General features: G+C 51.9%; 1 protein-coding gene across 1 annotated transcript in view; it reads right to left on the bottom strand.

Moving 5' to 3' along the window:
• Nucleotides 1-2453: 2453 nt before the first annotated feature.
• LOC134980779 (scavenger receptor cysteine-rich type 1 protein M130-like) overlaps nt 2454-17681 on the bottom strand; it is a 101879-nt gene continuing 86651 nt past the window's right edge. The window contains exons 15-17 of the mRNA XM_063947746.1: nt 16975-17073; nt 12417-12491; nt 2454-2605 (exon numbers count right to left, since the gene is read on the bottom strand). Of these exons, the coding sequence (XP_063803816.1) occupies nt 2454-2605; nt 12417-12491; nt 16975-17073 (326 nt within the window). The remainder of the gene's footprint in view (nt 2606-12416; nt 12492-16974; nt 17074-17681) is intronic.

The raw sequence follows: 17681 nt of genomic DNA on the forward strand, positions 1-17681 counted from the left end.
TACGCCCTACTGTAGGCTCCTGGCGGCCCTCTACGCCCTACTGTAGGCTCCTGGCGGCCCTCTACGCCCTACTGTAGGCCCCTGGCGGCCCTCTACGCCCTACTGTAGGCCCCTGGCGGCCCTCTACGCCCTACTGTAGGCCCCTGGCGGCCCTCTACGCCCTACTGTAGGCCCCTGGCGGCCCTCTACGCCCTACTGTAGGCCCCTGGCGGCCCTCTACGCCCTACTGTAGGCCCCTGGCGGCCCTCTACGCCCTACTGTAGGCCCCTGGCGGCCCTCTACGCCCTACTGTAGGCCCCTGGCGGCCCTCTACGCCCTACTGTAGGCCCCTGGCGGCCCTCTACGCCCTACTGTAGGCCCCTGGCGGCCCTCTACGCCCTACTGTAGGCCCCTGGCGGCCCTCTACGCCCTACTGTAGGCCCCTGGTGGCCCTCTACGCCCTACTGTAGGCTCCTGGTGGCCCTCTACGCCCTACTGTAGGCTCCTGGTGGCCCTCTACGCCCTACTGTAGGCTCCTGGCGGCCCTCTACACCTTTTGTAGGCTCTTGATGGCCCTCTACGCCCTACTGTAGGCTCTTGGCGGCCCTCTACGCCCTACTGTAGGCTCTTGGCGGCCCTCTACGCCCTACTGTAGGCTCTTGGCGGCCCTCTACGCCCTACTGTAGGCTCTTGGCGGCCCTCTACGCCCTACTGTAGGCTCTTGGCGGCCCTCTACGCCCTACTGTAGGCTCTTGGCGGTCCTCTACGCCCTACTGTAGGCTCTTGGCGGTCCTCTACGCCCTACTGTAGGCTCTTGGCGGCCCTCTACGCCCTACTGTAGGCTCTTGGCGGCCCTCTACGCCCTACTGTAGGCTCTTGGCGGCCCTCTACGCCCTACTGTAGGCTCTTGGCGGACCTCTACGCCCTACTGTAGGCTCTTGCAGGCCAGGAGCCTACAGTAAGGCGTAGAGGGCAATCAATTGTGAGTTTTGTGCATCCCGTCTGAAGTACCAACTAACCAATCAGCACCTACCTGCCACGCTACAGGCTGTGTTTCAGAAATGACTTCTAGCAGCTGATACATTTTTGATAAATCTCTCCCAGTATTTCTTATAGTAGCAATAATGGAAGTCTACTTAGAAACATGTAATTCCTGTGTGTTACACAGTTACCGTTACTCCCATCTGTCCCACCGATGGTCAGAGCGTCAGAAAATAACCTGGCGTCGTCATATTCTGACATCTTGCGGTCTGGAGAGGAACCTAAAATACAGAAATGTTCCCGGTCACCACAGGCATATGGTCACTATATGTATCTGGTGCATATAAGGGGAAGCAGAGCCGGCTGTATACTAAGCCGCACATGCTACTGTAGCCTTATCATTGCAGTAACTACTCATGAGGTGAGAATGGATCAATATTATATAACATATAAACATTTTCTGTGTTTATGTATATAGGTGTGTGTGTAATATATATATATATATATATATATATATATATATATATATATATATATACTATTACTGTAGGCCCCTGATGCTATGCCTACTGTAGTTCCTTGATGGCCCTCTACGCCTACTGTAGGCTCCTGGCGGCCCTCTACACCTTTTGTAGGCTCTTGATGGCCCTCTACGCCCTACTGTAGGCTTTTGATGGCCCTCTACGCCCTACTGTAGGCTCTTGGCGGCCCTCTACGCCCTACTGTAGGCTCTTGGCGGCCCTCTACGCCCTACTGTAGGCTCTTGGCGGCCCTCTACGCCCTACTGCAGGCTCTTGGCGGCCCTCTACGCCCTACTGCAGGCTCTTGGCGGCCCTCTACGCCCTACTGCAGGCTCTTGGCGGCCCTCTACGCCCTACTGCAGCCTCTTGGCGGCCCTCTACGCCCTACTGCAGGCTCTTGGCGGCCCTCTACGCCCTACTGCAGGCTCTTGGCGGCCCTCTACGCCCTACTGCAGGCTCTTGGCGGCCCTCTACGCCCTACTGCAGGCTCTTGGCGGCCCTCTACGCCCTACTGTAGGCTCTTGGCGGCCCTCTACGCCCTGCTGTAGGCTCTTGGCGGCCCTCTACGCCCTACTGTAGGCTCTTGGCGGTCCTCTACGCCCTACTGTAGGCTCTTGGCGGTCCTCTACGCCCTACTGTAGGCTCTTGGCGGTCCTCTACGCCCTACTGTAGGCTCTTGGCGGCCCTCTACGCCCTACTGTAGGCTCTTGGCGGCCCTCTACGCCCTACTGTAGGCTCTTGGCGGCCCTCTACGCCCTACTGTAGGCTCTTGGCGGACCTCTACGCCCTACTGTAGGCTCTTGCAGGCCAGGAGCCTACAGTAAGGCGTAGAGGGCAATCAATTGTGAGTTTTGTGCATCCCGTCTGAAGTACCAACTAACCAATCAGCACCTACCTGCCACGCTACAGGCTGTGTTTCAGAAATGACTTCTAGCAGCTGATACATTTTTGATAAATCTCTCCCAGTATTTCTTATAGTAGCAATAATGGAAGTCTACTTAGAAACATGTAATTCCTGTGTGTTACACAGTTACCGTTACTCCCATCTGTCCCACCGATGGTCAGAGCGTCAGAAAATAACGTGGCGTCGTCATATTCTGACATCTTGCGGTCTGGAGAGGAACCTAAAATACAGAAATGTTCCCGGTCACCACAGGCATATGGTCACTATATCTATCTGGTGCATATAAGGGGAAGCAGAGCCGGCTGTATACTAAGCCGCACATGCTACTGTAGCCATATCATTGCAGTAACTACTCATGAGGTGAGAATGGATCAATATTATATAACATATAAACATTTTCTGTGTGTATGTATATAGGTGTGTGTGTAATATATATATATATACTATTACTGTAGGCCCCTGATGCTATGCCTACTGTAGTTCCTTGATGGCCCTCTACGCCTACTGTAGGCTCCTGGCGGCCCTCTACGCCTACTGTAGGCTCCTGGCGGCCCTCTACGCCCTACTGTAGGCCCCTGGTGGCCCTCTACGCCCTACTGTAGGCCCCTGGTGGCCCTCTACGCCCTACTGTAGGCCCCTGGTGGCCCTCTACGCCCTACTGTAGGCCCCTGACGGCCCTCTACGCCCTACTGTAGGCCCCTGACGGCCCTCTACGCCCTACTGTAGGCCCCTGACAGCCCTCTATGCCCTACTGTAGGGTCCTGGCGGCCCTCTATGCCCTACTGTAGGCTCCTGGCGGCCCTCTACGCCCTACTGTAGACTCTTGATGGTTTGGGAAAAATGCTGTAGAGATGGAGACTATATTGCCACCACATCAAAAGAGGAACCACGGTAGATGTACAGCCTCTGAGCCCTGTCACCCCAATGTCTAAATGCAGACTTTGATCTAGGCAAGTTCCTGGTAAACTATGGGACAAACACAACCATGGAAATTACATGTATCAATTAACTACAAATACACAATTCTGCCTGGAGAATAAATAGACACATCACATATAATCCAGCTTCAATAACAAGTTTAAACATAATGCATGCAGCATAGAGATAATACACTGGCTTTCATTTTAACCTAGCCATAGCCTCAAAAATAAGGAGTTTATGAATACAATAAATGATTTACCCCGTTCCCTGTCAGCATTCTAAAAGTTGGGGTGCCACGGTCGGTCATGCGACGTTGCGGTCGGTTCGGCGTTGGGGTGAGATCTGTGTGATGGTAGTTGTTCTGGGCTAGGGGGAGATCTGTGTGATGGGGGGTTGTTCTGGGCTAGGGGGAGATCTGTGTGATGGGGGGTTGTTCTGTGCTAGGGGGAGATCTGTGCTAGGGGGAGATCTGTGTGATGGGGGTTGTTCTGGGCTAGGGGGAGATCTGTGTGATGGGGGTTGTTCTGGGCTAGGGGGAGATCTGTGTGATGGGGGTTCTGGGCTAGGGGGAGATCTGTGTGATGGGGGGTTGTTCTGTGCTGGGGGAGATTTGTGTGATGGGGGTTGTTCTGGGCTAGGGGGAGATCTGTGTGATGGGGGTTGTTCTGGGCTGGGGGGTTGTTCTGGGCTAGGGGGAGATCTGTGTGATGGGGGTTCTGGGCTAGGGGGAGATCTGTGTGATGGGGGTTTGTTCTGTGCTGGGGGAGATTTGTGTGATGGGGGGTTGTTCTGTGCTGGGGGAGATCTGTGTGATGGGGGGTTGTTCTGGGCTAGGGGGAGATCTGTGTGATGGGGGGTTGTTCTGTGCTAGGGGGAGATCTGTGTGATGGGGGGTTGTTCTGTGCTAGGGGGAGATCTGTGTGATGGGGGTTGTTCTGTGCTAGGGGGAGATCTGTGTGATGGGGGGTTGTTTTGTGCTGGGGGAGATCTGTGTGATGGGGGGTTGTTCTGGGCTAGGGGGAGATCTGTGTGATGGGGGGTTGTTCTGGGCTAGGGGGAGATCTGTGTGATGGGGGGTTGTTCTGTGCTAGGGGGAGATCTGTGTGATGGGGGTTGTTCTGAGCTAGGGGGAGATCTGTGTGATGGGGGTTCTGGGCTAGGGGGAGGTCTGTGTGATGGGGGGTTCTGTGCTAGGGGGAGATCTGTGTAATGGGGGTTGTTCTGGGCTAGGGCGAGATCTGTGTGATGGGGGGAGATCTGTGTGATGGGGAGTTGTTCTGTGCTAGGGGGAGATCTGTGTGATGGGGGTTGTTCTGGGCTAGGGCGAGATCTGTGTGATGGGGGGTTGTTCTGTGCTGGGGGAGATCTGTGTGATGGGGGGTTGTTCTGGGCTAGGGGGAGATCTGTGTGATGGGGGTTGTTCTGTGCTAGGGGGAGATCTGTGTGATGGGGGTTCTGGGCTAGGGGGAGATCTGTGTGATGGGGGTTGTTCTGGGCTAGGGGGAGATCTGTGTGATGGGGGTTCTGTGCTAGGGGGAGATCTGTGTGATGGGGGTTGTTCTGGGCTAGGGGGAGATCTGTGTGATGGGGGTTGTTCTGTGCTAGGGGGAGATCTGTGTGATGGGGGGTTCTGTGCTAGGGGGAGATCTGTGTGATGGGGGTTGTTCTGGGCTAGGGGGAGATCTGTGTGATGGGGGTTGTTCTGGGCTAGGGGGAGATCTGTGTGATGGGGTTGTTCTGGGCTAGGGGGAGATCTGTGTGATGGGGGTTGTTCTGTGCTAGGGGGAGATCTGTGTGATGGGGGTTCTGTGCTAGGGGGAGATCTGTGTGATGGGGGTTGTTCTGGGCTAGGGGGAGATCTGTGTGATGGGGGTTGTTCTGGGCTAGGGGGAGATCTGTGTGATGGGGTTGTTCTGTGCTAGGGGGAGATCTGTGTGATGGGGGTTGTTCTGGGCTAGGGGGAGATCTGTGTGATGGGGGGTTGTTCTGAGCTAGGGGGAGATCTGTGTGATGGGGGTTCTGGGCTAGGGGGAGATCTGTGTGATGGGGGGTTGTTCTGGGCTAGGGGGAGATCTGTGTGATGGGGGGTTGTTCTGTGCTAGGGGGAGATCTGTGTAATGGGGGGTTGTTCTGTGCTAGGGGGAGATCTGTGTAATGGGGGTTGTTCTGGGCTAGGGCGAGATCTGTGTGATGGGGGGAGATCTGTGTGATGGGGAGTTGTTCTGTGCTAGGGGGAGATCTGTGTGATGGGGGTTGTTCTGGGCTAGGACGAGATCTGTGTGATGGGGGGTTGTTCTGTGCTGGGGGAGATCTGTGTGATGGGGGGTTGTTCTGGACTAGGGGGAGATCTGTGTGATGGGGGTTGTTCTGTGCTAGGGGGAGATCTGTGTGATGGGGGTTCTGGGCTAGGGGGAGATCTGTGTGATGGGGGTTGTTCTGTGCTAGGGGGAGATCTGTGTGATGGGGGTTCTGTGCTAGGGGGAGATCTGTGTGATGGGGGTTGTTCTGGGCTAGGGGGAGATCTGTGTGATGGGGGTTGTTCTGTGCTAGGGGGAGATCTGTGTGATGGGGGGTTGTTCTGTGCTAGGGGGAGATCTGTGCTAGGGGGAGATCTGTGCTAGGGGGAGATCTGTGTGATGGGGGTTGTTCTGGGCTAGGGGGAGATCTGTGTGATGGGGGGGTTGTTCTGGGCTAGGGGGAGATCTGTGTGATGGGGGTTGTTCTGGGCTAGGGGGAGATCTGTGTGATGGGGGGTTGTTCTGGGCTAGGGGGAGATCTGTGTGATGGGGGGTTGTTCTGTGCTAGGGGGAGATCTGTGTGATGGGGGTTGTTCTGGGCTAGGGGGAGATCTGTGTGATGGGGGGTTGTTCTGGTCTAGGGGGAGATCTGTGTGATGGGGGGTTGTTCTGTGCTGGGGGAGATCTGTGTGAATGGGGGTTGTTCTGTGCTAGGGGGAGATCTGTGTGATGGGGGTTGTTTTGGGCTAGGGGGAGATCTGTGTGATGGGGGTTGTTCTGGGCTAGGGGGAGATCTGTGTGATGGGGGGTTGTTCTGGGCTAGGGGGAGATCTGTGTGATGGGGGGTTGTTCTGGGCTAGGGGGAGATCTGTGTGATGGGGGGTTGTTCTGGGCTAGGGGGAGGTCTGTGTGATGGGGGGTTGTTCTGTGCTAGGGGGAGATCTGTGTGATGGGGGTTGTTCTGGGCTAGGGCGAGATCTGTGTGATGGGGGGTTGTTCTGTGCTGGGGGAGATCTGTGTGATGGGGGTTGTTCTGGGCTAGGGCGAGATCTGTGTGATGGGGGTTGTTCTGGGCTAGGGGGAGATCTGTGTGATGGGGGTTCTGGGCTAGGGGGAGATCTGTGTGATGGGGGGTTGTTCTGTGCTGGGGGAGATCTGTGTGATGGGGGGTTGTTCTGGGCTAGGGGGAGATCTGTGTGATGGGGGTTGTTCTGTGCTAGGGGGGGTTCTGTGCTAGGGGGAGATCTGTGTGATGGGGGGTTGTTCTGTGCTGAGGGAGATCTGTGTGATGGGGGGTTGTTCTGGGCTAGGGGGAGATCTGTGTGATGGGGGTTGTTCTGGGCTAGGGGGAGATCTGTGTGATGGGGGTTGTTCTGTGCTAGGGGGAGATCTGTGTGATGGGGGGTTGTTCTGGGCTAGGGGGAGATCTGTGTGATGGGGGTTCTGGGCTAGGGGGAGATCTGTGTGATGGGGGTTGTTCTGGGCTAGGGGGAGATCTGTGTGATGGGGGTTGTTCTGGGCTAGGGGGAGATCTGTGTGATGGGGGTTGTTCTGTGCTAGGGGGAGATCTGTGTGATGGGGGTTGTTCTGGGCTAGGGGGAGATCTGTGTGATGGGGGTTGTTCTGTGCTAGGGGGAGATCTGTGTGATGGGGGTTGTTCTGGGCTAGGGGGAGATCTGTGTGATGGGGGGTTGTTCTGGGCTAGGGGGAGATCTGTGTGATGGGGGTTGTTCTGTGCTAGGGGGAGATCTGTGTGATGGGGGTTGTTCTGTGCTAGGGGGAGATCTGTGTGATGGGGGTTGTTCTGGGCTAGGACGAGATCTGTGTGATGGGGGGTTGTTCTGGGCTAGGGGGAGATCTGTGTGATGGGGGTTGTTCTGTGCTAGGGGGAGATCTGTGTGATGGGGGTTCTGGGCTAGGGGGAGATCTGTGTGATGGGGGTTGTTCTGTGCTAGGGGGAGATCTGTGTGATGGGGGTTCTGTGCTAGGGGGAGATCTGTGTGATGGGGGTTGTTCTGGGCTAGGGGGAGATCTGTGTGATGGGGGTTGTTCTGTGCTAGGGGGAGATCTGTGTGATGGGGGTTCTGTGCTAGGGGGAGATCTGTGTGATGGGGGTTGTTCTGGGCTAGGGGGAGATCTGTGTGATGGGGGTTGTTCTGTGCTAGGGGGAGATCTGTGTGATGGGGGTTGTTCTGTGCTAGGGGGAGATCTGTGTGATGGGGGTTGTTCTGTGCTAGGGGGAGATCTGTGTGATGGGGGTTGTTCTGGGCTAGGGGGAGATCTGTGTGATGGGGGTTGTTCTGGGCTAGGGGGAGATCTGTGTGATGGGGGGTTGTTCTGTGCTAGGGGGAGATCTGTGCTAGGGGGAGATCTGTGTGATGGGGGTTGTTCTGGGCTAGGGGGAGATCTGTGTGATGGGGGGGTTGTTCTGGGCTAGGGGGAGATCTGTGTGATGGGGGTTGTTCTGGGCTAGGGGGAGATCTGTGTGATGGGGGGTTGTTCTGGGCTAGGGGGAGATCTGTGTGATGGGGGGTTGTTCTGTGCTAGGGGGAGATCTGTGTGATGGGGGTTGTTCTGGGCTAGGGGGAGATCTGTGTGATGGGGGGTTGTTCTGGTCTAGGGGGAGATCTGTGTGAATGGGGGTTGTTCTGTGCTAGGGGGAGATCTGTGTGATGGGGGTTGTTTTGGGCTAGGGGGAGATCTGTGTGATGGGGGTTGTTCTGGGCTAGGGGGAGATCTGTGTGATGGGGGGTTGTTCTGGGCTAGGGGGAGATCTGTGTGATGGGGGGTTGTTCTGGGCTAGGGGGAGATCTGTGTGATGGGGGTTCTGGGCTAGGGGGAGATCTGTGTGATGGGGGGTTGTTCTGTGCTAGGGGGAGATCTGTGTGATGGGGGTTGTTCTGGGCTAGGGCGAGATCTGTGTGATGGGGGGTTGTTCTGTGCTGGGGGAGATCTGTGTGATGGGGGGTTGTTCTGTGCTGGGGGAGATCTGTGTGATGGGGGTTGTTCTGGGCTAGGGCGAGATCTGTGTGATGGGGGTTGTTCTGGGCTAGGGGGAGATCTGTGTGATGGGGGTTCTGGGCTAGGGGGAGATCTGTGTGATGGGGGGTTGTTCTGTGCTGGGGGAGATCTGTGTGATGGGGGGTTGTTCTGGGCTAGGGGGAGATCTGTGTGATGGGGGTTGTTCTGTGCTAGGGGGGGTTCTGTGCTAGGGGGAGATCTGTGTGATGGGGGGTTGTTCTGTGCTGAGGGAGATCTGTGTGATGGGGGGTTGTTCTGGGCTAGGGGGAGATCTGTGTGATGGGGGTTGTTCTGTGCTAGGGGGAGATCTGTGTGATGGGGGTTCTGGGCTAGGGGGAGATCTGTGTGATGGGGGGTTGTTCTGGGCTAGGGGGAGATCTGTGTGATGGGGGTTCTGGGCTAGGGGGAGATCTGTGTGATGGGGGTTGTTCTGGGCTAGGGGGAGATCTGTGTGATGGGGGTTGTTCTGGGCTAGGGTGAGATCTGTGTGATGGGGGTTGTTCTGTGCTAGGGGGAGATCTGTGTGATGGGGGTTGTTCTGGGCTAGGGGGAGATCTGTGTGATGGGGGTTGTTCTGGGCTAGGGGGAGATCTGTGTGATGGGGGTTGTTCTGGGCTAGGGGGAGATCTGTGTGATGGGGGGTTGTTCTGGGCTAGGGGGAGATCTGTGTGATGGGGGGTTGTTCTGGGCTAGGGGGAGATCTGTGTGATGGGGGTTCTGGGCTAGGGGGAGATCTGTGTGATGGGGGTTGTTCTGGGCTAGGGGGAGATCTGTGTGATGGGGGTTGTTCTGGGCTAGGGGGAGATCTGTGTGATGGGGGTTGTTCTGGGCTAGGGTGAGATCTGTGTGATGGGGGTTGTTCTGTGCTAGGGGGAGATCTGTGTGATGGGGGTTGTTCTGGGCTAGGGGGAGATCTGTGTGAAGGAGGGGATCTGTGCTACAGGGAGATCCGTATTGGGAAGGGGAGGGGGGGATCTGTAGAAGTGAGGATGATCCATATACAGTATATGTGTAAATCTGGCTCTGATACTAGCCAGTGCCTCCCCAGCCAGTGCCTCCCCAGCCAGTGCCCTCACCGCACCTCCCTGACATAAAAGCAGAAAGAGTAAAATTGTCATTTCATAGCCCATAATAGAAGTATCCCCGTCCATGTTTCCTGCTACTGCTCATAATAGTGTGTTCTGTGTCACAGTGATCAGAGCCGAGTTTCCTGCTGATACTATTACAGTCAGAGGATGATTATAACAAAGACTGGAAATAACCATCAGGCCAGGCAGAGTTCCCGGGTCACCAGGCCAGGCAGAGTTCCCGGGTCACCAGGCCAGGCAGAGTTCCCGGGTCACCAGGCCAGGCAGAGTTCCCGGGTCACCTGACCCGGTATTTCAACCTGGGAATAAAGCCGGGTTATTACCGGGTCAGGTGCAGTGTGAGCGGGTTGCCGGGTTCATGCGACCCAGGAGCTGTTCACACTATAGGGAGAAGGACAGGCGGTGCTGGGAGATGATCTGATCTCTAGGCGCCACCTCTGCACATGTCACCAACCCAGCAATTTGACGGATCGGTGCCGCCAGTCTGAAAGGGGTCTCAAGCGGATCGCACCCGTGTACAAGTCCCGGGTGTAACCCGCTTTTGCGATCTGAAAGCGGTATTAGTCTCATCTCTGCTCTGCAGGACATGTATCTATCAGGCAGAACTATGTTATACAGCCCCATAGCCACGTCTCATTTCACTGCCCTACACACAGAATTAATATAACCGTAATTCGTTACTTAGAACACTAGATGGCAGCAACCCCTGGTCTAGAACATAGTAACACATGACCATGTAAGAATGTCTTATTACAGTATGATAAGGGATAGAAACCCTGATGTGTACGATATAGGACATTCCGGATTATTCCCTGTACACTAAGTAACTGATAATGACTTTCTCAGGGAGACAACTCTTCTTATTCATGAAAGAAAATCCTTATGTTGTTCTTCTGGGAAAGTGAACGAGACATAAACTGTGTGATTATATTATGTGGATTATACAGTAAATAAGAAAAATGTGCAGATTCAGAGTCACAGCACTCGGAACAAATGTTCTTATCTCATACATTGTGTCTTTATTATAATGCTGTGGTTCTATTTATGTGAGTGTCACAAACACTTTGCAGTGTGGTGGTAATGCATCTTTCATAAAGGGGGTGCAAAGTTTGGAAATTGTCCCTCAAAACCCCCCAGCTGTTACCTGTAGTAATGGCTCCTGCAGAAATTCTACATGACAATATAGGGCCTAATTCAGACCTGATCTCAGCAGCAAAATCTTTCTCTAATGGACAGAACCATGGTGGAGGGGGTGGGGGAGCAGATGTAACATGTGCAGAGAGAGATTTTGATTGTTAATACCCCTTTTCCGCTAGCTTTTTTTAAACACGGGTAAATGCGCGGGGGGCGCGCATTTACCCGTGTTTTTCCCTAGTGGAAAAGGGTCCCCCGGCAAATTCCCGGATCAAGTGATCCAGGAATCCTACCCTGATAGCTAGCCGGGTTGAACACGTGTTCAACCCGGCTAGCTGTCTAGTGTGAACGGGAGCCGTGTCGAGGCGACGCGGCTCCCGTACACAGTGCATAGGGAGGGCGGCGCTGGGAGATCATGTGATCTCCCAGCGCCGCCCCTGCCGCGACACTAGCGCGTCACCAACCCGCCAATTGCCGGGTTGGTGAGCGCTGTCTGCAGGGGGCTGTACCGTGCTACGCTAGTGGAAAAGGGGTATTATAGTGTTACTGTGCAGGGTAAATACTGGCTGCTTTATTTTACACTGCAATTTAGATTTCAGTTTGAACACACCCCACCCAAATCTAACTCTCTCTGCACATGTTACATCACCCCCCCCCCCCCCCCCCCCCTTAGTGCACATGGTTTTGCCCATTAGAGGAAAAGTTTGCTGCTGCGATCAGGTCCCCTATACAGCATTCACTTTGCATGTTTATAAATGAGCATTATAGTCTGGATACAGATAGTATCATTTGTATCCTATTTCAGAACATTAATGGGCAGGGGGGTCATTCCGAGTTGATCGCTAGCTGACGTTCGCTGCGTAGCAATCAGTGAAAAAAAAAGCTAATCCGCGCATGCGTATGCACCGCAATGCGCACGCGTGTCGTACGTCTATGAAGTCTTTTGTGGTTTGCACTGGTTCTAGCGACGATTCCAATCGCACAGCCGATCGCAAGGAGATTGACAGGAAGTGGTAGTTTCTGGGTGTCAACTGACCGTTTTCTGGGAGTGTTTGGAAAAACGCAGGCGTGGCCGGGCATTTGCTGGGCGGCTATCTGACATCATTATCGTGTCACTCGTCACAGCATTCATCGCACAGGATAAGTAACTACAGCGCTGGTCTTGTTCTGCACAAAATGTGTCTGCAGACGCTCTGCTGCACAGGTGGTCGCACTCCTGCAAAGCGAAAATACACTCCCCGGTGGGCGGCGACTATGCGTTTGCACGGCTGCTAAAAACTGCTAGCGAGCGATCAACTCGGAATGAGGGCCGGGATGCGGGATACTGGCCGAATTCGGATTTTTTTTTTAAAGGAGCAATAACTTACAAGGCAGAACCATGCTATGTGAGTGATTGCCCCTTTTATAAAAAATGTCCGCGTTCAGCCGGCACCCTGCACGGCGTCATTACGTCCGGCCCCATGTAGTTACCTTTATGTATTGTATTTATTGCTGAGGGCTGCGGCACACTCATCATTTGCTGTGTTAGGGAAATCCCTGATATAATATAACGGGGCACACAGTGTTTATAGAGCAGTCATTATGTGCCCGCTAATGCTGATCCCGCAGTGTGCTCCTGTCCGGGCATTACCTGGCGTCACAAGGCGACTCTCCTCACTGGTATAATAATACTCCAGCGTCTGCTCAGCACCATCCGGGGAAACCGCTGCATAAAACAGCATAATAATGTAAGTGGAGACAAGGCACTGGTTCCTTCTCCTAATAACTGGGCTCTGGCTCATGTGGAAGTGTGGAAATAAGATGATGAGAGTTAGGAGGACAGGTGTCTTATCTGACATTACACAATAACTGAGGGTGACTTGTCTGCTGTGGAGAAAGCGCCAACCTATTATGCAGATGTCTTCAGCAATCCCTGGTTCTTCCACGTTCCTGGTCATGCTCAGTCTGTGCTCACTAGTCTCCTGAGGACGGAGGGGCATATGGACTGATAGGGAATGTGGGGAGGAGAGAGGGGCATATGGACTGATAGGGAATGTGGGGAGGAGTGAGGGGCATATGGACTGATAGGGAATGTGGAGAGGAGTGAGGGGCATATGGACTAACAGGGAATGTGGGGAGGAGAGAGGGGCATATGGACTAACAGGGAATGTGGGGAGGAGAGAGGGGTTTATTGACTGATAGGGAATGTGGAGAGGAGTGAGGGGCAGGCGGGGAGGAGTGAGGGACATATGGACTGACAGGGAATGTGGGGAAGAGAGAGGGGCATATGGACTGACAGGGAATGTGGGGAGGAGAGAGGGGCATATGGACTGATAGGGAATGTGGGGAGGAGTGAGGGGCATATGGACTGATAGGGAATGTGGAGAGGAGTGAGGGGCATATGGACTAACAGGGAATGTAGGGAGGAGAGAGGGGCATATGGACTAACAGGGAATGTGGTTAGGAGTGAGGGGCATATGGACTGATAGGGAATGTGGGGAGGAGAGAGGGGCATATGGATTGATAGGGAATGTGGGGAGGAGAGAGGGGCATATGGATTGATAGGGAATGTGGGGAGAAGTGAGGGGCATATGGACTGATAGGGAATGTGGGGAGGAGTGAGGGGCTTATGGACTGATAGGGAATGTGGGGAGGAGTGGAGGGGCTTATGGACTGATAGGGAATGTGGTTAGGAGTGAGGGGCTTATGGACTGATAGGGAATGTGGAGAGAAGTGAGGGGCAGGCGGGGAGGAGTGAGGGGCATGTGGAGAGTACTGGGGGACATGAGGGGTGGCCTGTGTTGTACCATGCAAAGTACCAGTTGTAAATGATGCACAATCGTGGTAAATTTGTGTTAATACTTAGGGGGAGATATACCAATGCTTGGATAAAATGGAAAGAGAGAGAACATACAAACCAATGAGTTCCTGACTGTCATTTCTCAAACACAGCTTGTAAAGTGTCAGGAGCTGATTGGCTGTACTTTATCTCTCTCCACTTTATTCCTTTCAAAGCTTTGATTAATCTCTTAACTTGTATTAGTTTATTTAAAAATTAATGTTCCATTGCAGGAGAGATAAAAAAAAAGAACAGGCACAATATACAGTACAGAGAGGAAACGCCAAAATATAGACTTCTAACAAAGCAAAATAGACTGAACGCATAGTACATAAAGACTAACATACAATTAGTGACCGGACCACGTAATAACACATCACATACAGTACTCCTGCTTGTTATTAGTGCATGTATAGTCATTATTGCCTTATTATTATTATTATTATTATTATTATTATTAATTGCACAATAACTATATCACAACACAAATCAGTAACTTCCATCACACATAGGCCCTCATTCCGAGTTGTTCGCTCGTTAATTTTTTTCGCATCGCAGCGATTTTCCACTAACTGCGCATGCGCAATGTTCGCACTGCGGCTGCGCCAAGTAAATTTGCTATGCAGTTAGGAATTTTACTCTTGGCATTACAAGGTTTGTTCTTCGTTCTGGTGATCGTAGTGTGATAGACAGGAAGTGGGTGTTTCTGGGCGGAAACAGGCCGTTTTATGGGTGTGTGTAAAAAAACGCTGCCGTTTCTGGAAAAAACGCGGGAGTGGCTGGAGAAACGGGGGAGTGTCTGGGCGAACGCTGGGTGTGTTTGTGACGTCAAACCAGGAACGACAAGCACTGAACTGATCGCACTGGAAGAGTAAGTATCGAACTACTCAGAAACTGCACAGAAAAATCTTTTCGCAATATTGCGAATCTTTCGTTCGCAATTCTGCTAAGCTAAGATTCACTCCCAGAGGGCGGCGGCTTAGCGTGTGCAATGCTGCGAAAAGCGGCTTGCGAGCGAACAACTCGGAATGAGGGCCATAGATGGTTTCCTGATGCCAGACAGACAGAGGTAAGTGGGACACATTTGTTACAGACAGAGGTAAGTGGGTCACATTTGTTACAGACAGAGGTACGTGGGACACATTTGTTACAGACAGAGGTAAGTGGGTCACATTTGTTACAGACAGAGGTATGTGGGACACATTTGTTACAGACAGAGGTAAGTGGGACACATTTGTTACAGACAGACGTAAGTGGGACACATTTGTTACAGACAGAGGTAAGTGGGTCATATTTGTTACAGACAGAGGTATGTGGGACACATTTGTTACAGACAGAGGTAAGTGGGACACATTTGTTACAGACAGAGGTAAGTGGGACATATTTGTTACAGACAGAGGTAAGTGGGACATATTTGTTACAGACAGAGGTAAGTGGGACACATTTGTTACAGACAGAGGTAAGTGGGACATATTTGTTACAGACAGAGGTAAGTGGGACACATTTGTTACAGACAGAGGTAAGTGGGACACATTTGTTACAGACAGAGGTAAGTGGGACACATTTGTTACAGACAGAGGTAAGTGGGACACATTTGTTACAGACAGAGGTAAGTGGGACACATTTGTTACAGACAGAGGTAAGTGGGACACATTTGTTACAGACAGAGGTACGTGGGACACATTTGTTACAGACAGAGGTAAGTGGGACATATTTGTTACAGACAGAGGTAAGTGGGACACATTTGTTACAGACAGAGGTAAGTGGGACACATTTGTTACAGACAGAGGTAAGTGGGACACATTTGTTACAGACAGAGGTAAGTGGGACACATTTGTTACAGACAGAGGTACGTGGGACACATTTGTTACAGACAGAGGTAAGTGGGACACATTTGTTACAGACAGAGGTAAGTGGGACACATTTGTTACAGACAGAGGTAAGTGGGACACATTTGTTACAGACAGAGGTAAGTGGGACACATTTGTTACAGACAGAGGTAAGTGGGACACATTTGTTACAGACAGAGGTATGTGGGACACATTTGTTACAGACAGAGGTAAGTGGGACATATTTGTTACAGACAGTGGTAAGTGGGACACATTTGTTACAGACAGAGGTATGTGGGACACATTTGTTACAGACAGAGGTAAGTGGGACATATTTGTTACAGACAGTGGTAAGTGGGACATATTTGTTACAGACAAGGTAAGTGGGACACATTTGTTACAGACAGAGGTAAGTGGGACACATTTGTTACAGACAGAGGTATGTGGGACACATTTGTTACAGACAGAGGTAAGTGGGACATATTTGTTACAGACAGTGGTAAGTGGGACATATTTGTTACAGACAAGGTAAGTGGGACACATTTGTTACAGACAGGTAAGTGGGACACATTTGTTTCAGAACAGATTGCATCGATGGTATTCCATACAGATCTGCACATATTACATTGGGTACAAATAATCACATTGTGCCATAGTGCAGGCGAGTCTCTCCTCCCGCAGCAGTTATACTCTCAGTATCACAATGCTGGAAGATGTTATGGTCACAGAGAAATGTCATTGCTGCTGATAAGCTGGGGGCTTCTGTATGTTTTACCCCTAACGTTCCCAGTGTTGCAGCAGGCCTCTAGTAATGCCTTAGTGCAGGTTCCTGAGTCACAGCGCTCTAGAGTATCCTCAATTCTTCTTCTGCAGGCCTAGGCCAAAATCAGATTGAGAAACTCTGCAACATTCATAAATGAAGTAAATGTCCTGTAATCTCTAGGGTCACTTATGTGGTGAGGGACAGGGTTGTGCTTGTTTCTCCACGTTGTTTGACTGGCAGCCACCAGCACTGGCTTCCCCCTATCACATGGACCATAAATAATTTGGTCCTGGGCCACCAACCTGTGGTACATCTGCAATTCCCTGCAGCAGCCAGTTTGGGAGCCGCTGCCTTGCTGTGTATTTGGGTAAGACATTTGTAATAAGCAATTGTGCTGTATAATACATTCTTGCAGTATCTCTTTTATGAGTGAGAGGCAGGTGGAGCTTGCCTGGAGAAGCCGACGCGCGTTTCACACAGGATGCTTTGTCATGGTCGTGGCACCCTTGCCACGCCTCCTGCTTGTAACGTGGACAGTATACTCCTCTCCTATACTGGACAGCCCGAATTGTGGCCCCACTTATAGATGAATACAGAATGTTATCCTGTACTCTGTGTTTATTGTGTGCTGATTCTCTATAAGCATGCTGTATGGGAGTACTCCTTCCCACTGTTTGGATGGATACTAATAGGAGTAATAGGGATACTGTAGATGCTTACGTTTTAATGAATATAAAGTGTGGAAAGAGCATTTTGGGGCACTCACTGTGACACCTACCTGGCTGCTGGTACCCGCTGTCCGGATGTTTCCGCATTCTTAGATCAATCTCCTCATACACAGGCTCATAGGGCGACACTGAGCGCATGCTCCTGAGGGCTGAGAAAAACAGGGCGTTACCTGCAATTAAGCATTTCATGGCATTTTATTGTACAATAAGAATGTGGCAAAAAAATATATTTTTAATTCCGCTCCTCCCCATTGTGATCAGATCGATTTCCCCATTGCAGTGATATTCCTGTGCTGCAGGGAGAACCCTGCATTTTATCTGTTGCTGTCCAGCTAAGTCATTGTTACCTGTTTGTTTTGTGACAGAGGGTTTGGAAGGTGCATTAATTTCACCCCGCTTTTTTGTGAGGTTCAGTAATAAACCAGTGAATAATCAGACATACATTATATGTAATTGGCACCCTTGGCCAATTTGGAACAGAATCAAATGTTACTGGTGGGGCTCCCAAGAAAGAGTTATTTGTTTATTTAGATTGCATGGCTACTGGCTCACTGCTGATTGCTTTCTAGAAGGTCTTCCCTGTGTGCATGAAGTTGCCGATCCCTTTTTTCCATACGAATGCTTCTATTTTGAGCTCTATGAAATTTGAGTTATCAGATCCACGAGCCCCCGTATGAACCAACTCGGCCAATGGTCTAGGCTTGTTACTCTCTTGGATAGACACTGCTATCTAAGACGCACCCCTGATGAAGTCTAG

The sequence above is a fragment of the Pseudophryne corroboree genome, chromosome 12, assembly GCF_028390025.1.
Source record: "Pseudophryne corroboree isolate aPseCor3 chromosome 12, aPseCor3.hap2, whole genome shotgun sequence".
Lineage (NCBI taxonomy): Eukaryota > Metazoa > Chordata > Amphibia > Anura > Myobatrachidae > Pseudophryne > Pseudophryne corroboree.